The sequence below is a fragment of the Calidris pugnax genome, unplaced genomic scaffold, assembly GCF_001431845.1.
Source record: "Calidris pugnax isolate Ruff unplaced genomic scaffold, ASM143184v1 scaffold404, whole genome shotgun sequence".
In the NCBI taxonomy this organism is placed as follows: domain Eukaryota; kingdom Metazoa; phylum Chordata; class Aves; order Charadriiformes; family Scolopacidae; genus Calidris; species Calidris pugnax.
Window position 1 is genome coordinate 668,715 of NW_015091151.1, and position 6,282 is coordinate 674,996.

General features: G+C 48.7%; 1 protein-coding gene across 1 annotated transcript in view; it reads left to right on the forward strand.

Moving 5' to 3' along the window:
• The window catches only part of LOC106898123, a 7,307-nt gene extending 1,536 nt beyond the window's left edge, over nucleotides 1–5,771 (forward strand). The window contains exon 2 of the mRNA XM_014959214.1: nucleotides 3,972–5,771. Coding sequence (XP_014814700.1) covers nucleotides 4,386–5,549 — 1,164 coding nt within the window. The 5' untranslated portion in view covers nucleotides 3,972–4,385 and the 3' untranslated portion in view covers nucleotides 5,550–5,771. The remainder of the gene's footprint in view (nucleotides 1–3,971) is intronic.
• Nucleotides 5,772–6,282: the final 511 nt, after the last annotated feature.

The following is a 6,282-nucleotide window of genomic DNA, read 5'->3' on the forward strand; positions in this document are numbered from 1 at the left end:
TGCCTGCGGCCCCCCCATCAGGGAATGAGGAAGCAGGCGAGGGAATGGAGTGTAAAAATCCAGTGCAGAGCAGGGAAGGTACAAATCCCTTTACGGAGGGTCTGCAAGTCGCCCAAGGAAGACAGCAAGCGTGGCGGCAGAGAGCAGAGAGTGCTGTGCTTGAGGGGGACCGAGAGTTTGCCGCGAATGTCGTGCATGAGGCTTTTCCGGCTACGTACTCCCAGCTGGATGCGCAAGGGACTGTTACTGTTACTCTTACGAACTTGGATTGGAAGCTGCTAACTCAGCTGCGATCCACAGTGAATGAGTCGGGACTTAAAGGAGAACCTACAAGGCAAATGTTGGACTATATCTGGGGTACTAATATCTTACTCCCGGGCGACATACGCAGTATAACAAAGTTGATCCTGACTCAACATCAACAGCTATTATTTAATGCGCACTGGCAGGCCGTCTGTCAGGAGTCGGCAGCAACGGTTAGGGCACCGGGTGACCCACTACACGGGGTCACTGTTCAGGAGTTGATGGGTCTAGGGCCTTATTTTCAAACAGAAGCACAAGCGTTGATGGGGGCAGAAAAGGCAAAGGAAACAATGAGATTAGCTAGAATAGCTCTTGACCGCATAAGAGAGCCTGGAGGAATCCCTTCATATATGGGTATTAAGCAAGGAAGGGAGGAGCCATTTGGTTTGTTTATCGATCGAGTAGCAAATGCCATACAGGCGGCCGGGGTGCCTGACTATCTCAAAGGCACTATACTAAAGCAGTGTGCTATACAAAATTGTAATCCGGCCACTCGTAACATCTTGGCTACATTACCAGGGACATGGACCATCGAGGAAGGACTAGAAAGAATGGCACAGGTACCGGTGGGGTAACAGGCAATGTTAGTGGAGGCAGTAAAGGACTTAGGGAATAGTTTAAAGGAACACGCGCAGGCTACGCAGTCAGGTTTTAGCAGCCCTTGCTCCTTTGCAAATCTCCATTGGACGGTCAAATGCCCGTGGCCCACCCCGTTTGCCGTGCTACCGTTGCGGCGTCACCGGACACTTGAGGCGGGACTGCAATGCCAACTCCGTGTGGTGCAGGAACTGTCGATCAGACAGTCACAACGAAGCTGCCTGTCATCGACCTGGATTGGGAAACGGACGACCCAGCGGGAAGAGCCGCCCCGCGCCGACACAAAAAGCGGCTGCCTACCCAGCAGAGCACAACCCTTTCCTCTCCAGCCAGCCACAAGCGGAAGCCTCGGACTTGACCTGGGAACAGCAGTAGATTGCACCCTATTGGACTCAAAGCCTGTCAAAATTGCTACCGGCACACAGGGACCAATCTGTATTAATGGACAACCAGTCGGAGCACTACTTATAGTTCATCTGCCACTATGTTGGGACTTAATGTTTTGGTTGGACTGATTGATAAGGACTTTTACGGAGAGATTCAAATTATGGCTCAGACGCTGTTTCCACCACTTTTCACAGCTAAAGGCACTAAGGTGGCACAGTCTGCCCATTGACTTGACTGTTTTATGTGATAAGCAGTATCTTATGGCAGCCTTAACTCAGCAAAAAAATAAAAATGGGGGAGAAGCAGGGGTCCACCATTATCGTATTGGAATGGATAGCCCCTCCACTACAACCACGGCGGACAATACAGGAAAAGATTGCCACGCTAGCAGATCTGATCAGAAAGGGTCGGTGCCGCATCCTACAGGTGGATGGCACCCCGCCAAGCACAATGTGGGTGCCAATAAAGCAAATCGACTTGGAATGGTACTTGCAGAATTCTGAGGAGCTACAAGCTGCACTGCTTAACGACAGAGCGGCACTGGTTGTTCATCTGCCACTATGTTGGGACTTAATGTTTTGGTTGGACTGATTGATAAGGACTTTTACGGAGAGATTCAAATTATGGCTCAGACGCTGTTTCCACCACTTTTCACAGCTAAAGCCCACCCCGTTTGCCGTGCTACCGTTGCGGCGTCACCGGACACTTGAGGCGGGACTGCAATGCCAACTCCGTGTGGTGCAGGAACTGTCGATCAGACAGTCACAACGAAGCTGCCTGTCATCGACCTGGATTGGGAAACGGACGACCCAGCGGGAAGAGCCGCCCCGCGCCGACACAAAAAGCGGCTGCCTACCCAGCAGAGCACAACCCTTTCCTCTCCAGCCAGCCACAAGCGGAAGCCTCGGACTTGACCTGGGAACAGCAGTAGATTGCACCCTATTGGACTCAAAGCCTGTCAAAATTGCTACCGGCACACAGGGACCAATCTGTATTAATGGACAACCAGTCGGAGCACTACTTATAGTTCATCTGCCACTATGTTGGGACTTAATGTTTTGGTTGGACTGATTGATAAGGACTTTTACGGAGAGATTCAAATTATGGCTCAGACGCTGTTTCCACCACTTTTCACAGCTAAAGGCACTAAGGTGGCACAGTCTGCCCATTGACTTGACTGTTTTATGTGATAAGCAGTATCTTATGGCAGCCTTAACTCAGCAAAAAAATAAAAATGGGGGAGAAGCAGGGGTCCACCATTATCGTATTGGAATGGATAGCCCCTCCACTACAACCACGGCGGACAATACAGGAAAAGATTGCCACGCTAGCAGATCTGATCAGAAAGGGTCGGTGCCGCATCCTACAGGTGGATGGCACCCCGCCAAGCACAATGTGGGTGCCAATAAAGCAAATCGACTTGGAATGGTACTTGCAGAATTCTGAGGAGCTACAAGCTGCACTGCTTAACGACAGAGCGGCACTGGTTGCTAAGCCACTACCATCACCCATCCTGTCATGGATGGAGAACCTGGGCTGGATAGTTAAGCCAATGCGGTCCAGACAACCGATCCCGCAGGCTCTCACGGCCTTCACCGATGCAGGCCGATGCCCCAGGACTGCTGCTGTAACTTGGAAAGATGGACAGGGATGGCAGCATCAAATCTTGCAGGCACAGCAAGGGGACTCTCTACAGACACTGGAACTCTTTTGAGGCCTGCTGTCGAACGCACTGACGACTACGGCCACGCCTAATGACGACGAGGGACTCCACAGAAGAGCACTACTTCGTCTGTATTGGACATTTTAGACAAAAGGTGTAAGAATGGCATCAAAATCTCACAGGAGCCACCAATGGGAAGAAGGGCTCGGAGAAGGCAATGCTAGGGCCGACCGCCTAGTCGCGGTCACAACTGAGCCCCCCCTAGCACCACATTGCCGGGCCCGAGAAGCTCACTCTATTTTTTCACCAAAACGCAAAAGGACTGGCTCGAGCCTATAAACTGTCTATAGCTGAGGCCCGAGCCATTGTCAAGGCCTGCCCTATATGTAGCTATCATAATTCGGGTCTAGGACTTGGATGTGGGGTCAATTTTAGGGGGCTAAAGTCCAATGAGGTCTGGCAAATGGATGTTACCCATGTGCCCGTGTTAGGTCGATTGAAGTATTTGCATGTGACTGTAGACACTTATAGCCACATGATATGGGCCACCCCACAACCAGGGAAAAAGTTCGGGACATGTGTCGGCACCTGACTAGTTGCTTCGCCGTTTTAGGGGTGCCTGGCACAGTCAAGACTGACAATGGCCCGGCCTACAGCAGTGGGACACTGAAGCGCTTTATGCAATTATGGAACATTGTCCACCTCACTGGCGTTCCCCATTCCCCCACTGGGCAGGCAGTAGTAGAAAGAGCCAATGGAACTCTAAAGCGTTGCTTGGAAAAGTTTAAGGACATTGTAGACCCAAGAGAAAGGGTCCAAAAGGTTCTCTTTGTGCTTAATCATTTATGTGTATTTGGGGACGGTAATGATCTGCCTACTGTAAGGCATCATGCGGGATCTGAAACTCTCAAGCCACCACCCATGAAAGTGTTGTATAAAGATGTAAAAACAGGACAATGGGTGGGTCCTGCAGAGGTGGTTTACGTAGGACGTGGTTATGTCTGTGTTTCTACCACCACAGGTACCATTTGGGTTCCCAGCCGATGGGTGAGGCCTGCTGTCGAACGCACTGACGACTACGGCCACGCCTAATGACGACGAGGGACTCCACAGAAGAGCACTACTTCGTCTGTATTGGACATTTTAGACAAAAGGTGTAAGAATAGCATCAAAATCTCACAGTTATGGGCTGTTAGCACACAAGACTGGCACAGACTATGTCACCGTTTTAATAATATGTATCCTCATCAAAGGCGAAATAGAGGGCACTGCTGTCAAAATTACACCGCACAATCTCATTGATCCTCGCGAGAATGTATGGGTGACTTTAGCCCGGTCACTCAATACAACCAGTTTCTGTGCCAGCCTGGCATCACCCAGATCCCCATTCACCACCTGTCTTACAGGAGTGCCTTTAACCAGTGCCACCTTTGTGATGTTCAATCAATCTTTCTCAGAATTGCGATTGCAATATAATGTGGCTGGTAAACTTCCGTTCAATTGGAACAACACCTCCGACATGTTTGATGAGTATGATAGTTGGGATGATAAACTCCCAATAGGTCCTGAGCCACAAGAAATTGATCTAGCGGACTCCCTTGACGCTAGCTGTTGTATCTATATTGGTCTGAGGCACTGGTCAGGTGATGAAAAGGAGGGGCGCTGGGTCAATGAGTCAGTCCCCACAAGCCTTACTCCAATAGGCGATTCTACTACATGGGAAGATACATGGTGCCAGAGACTGGCCCGCAACAAGAGCGATTCGGCCCCTGGCACCATGCTGCCCAGGCGCCTCCCTAAAGGATTCTTTTTAATATGTGGCAACCGTGCCTGGGCAGGAATTCCCTCCAACCCTCAGGGAGGGCCATGCACAATAGGTCAACTCAGTTTAGGCGCGCCGCAACACCACCCTAACTCGACTCACAGATACCGCTTTAAAAGGGGTCTTACACAGGCTTTACAATCAACCTGTAACGATGATGTTGCACTTTGGAGTAAGTGGAAGATTATATTCACATCTTTATTTACACCAGGTGTCGCTGCGGCTCGAGCTCATAAAAATATAGAAAACTTGGCATGTTGGGTTGTGAAGCAATCCAATGCCACAAGCAGAGTTCTCTCAGAGTTGTCAGAGGACCTGTCAATGGTACAGCATGCTGTGCTGCAGAACAGAGCCGCGATAGATTTCCTGTTACTAGCCCACGGGCATGGCTGTGAGGATTTTGATGGAATGTGCTGTATGGATTTATCTGACCATTCTAGATCTATTCATAAAGAAATCCAGGATCTCATAGGGCACTCCCAGAAGGTACAGCAAGATACTGTGTTCTTTGGTCTAGATGCTCTGGGAAGCTGGATGGGATTAAGTGGATGGCTTAAAAGTGTGTTACAAACAGGATTGTTGATCTTAATCATAATAGTGATAGTATTACTCTGCTTGAGCTGTGTGTCTTCTTGTATCAAAACTCTTTTTATGAGAATTATTAATCAAGTTTATATCGCCCAAAATAAAAACGGGAGAATTGTGGGAGACTGGCTAGCTGAGAAGGGTCAGCTAGTCCAGCAAGAGCTTAATAAGCACCGTATTCAGCTTATCTAGCTCCCAATAACTGCAAGGCCTTGAAGTTGTTCTTCTGGCCTTGAAGGCAGCTGTGGTCCAACAACAGAATGTCTGTGATAAGGTAAACATGTAACTGTAAGAAAGGAATTTCGGGCGGAACTGTCTTTTTAGAACTAACCAATAATGAGCTCTCATTTTGCAATATGTATGAGCTAATTATGAGTGTGCATAAAAGAATGGTAGTGTGTCTAAATAAACGAAGCTTGCTGGTCACTCATATTGAGTGCTCATGTCTTCCCTCCGTCGCAACACAGCTACATAAGCTGATCAGAGATTATCCACTTCTGAAGAAATTCTGCAAAAGCATTATGTAGTTCTGGTGTTGAAGGCACAGCACTGACAGTCAAGTGACAGCAGTTTTACTTGTCTCAGTCTCAATTTATGCTTTCATTTTGGGTAAATAATTCCGTTCTCATCTCCCTTTTTTTTTCAGTTCACGTGGTGGAATCAAACAAGGGCTTTTTTTCTGCATGAGAACCATGTGGTTCCTTGACAGCAGAGCTCTATGAGTTTCCACTCCGGAGCAAAACCAGGATCTGAGCTCCCAAGTCAATGCCCTATGACCAGCAGGGAATGGCACCGAGCCTCTGCCAAACCCCATCTCACTGGCAGGTGGCAGACCTTAAAGCTCTGTTTTGACACCAAAGCTAAACTACAAAGTTGAAGAAGTATTACTGCAATTGAAGACTTGTTCACAGAAAGGCATTTAAGT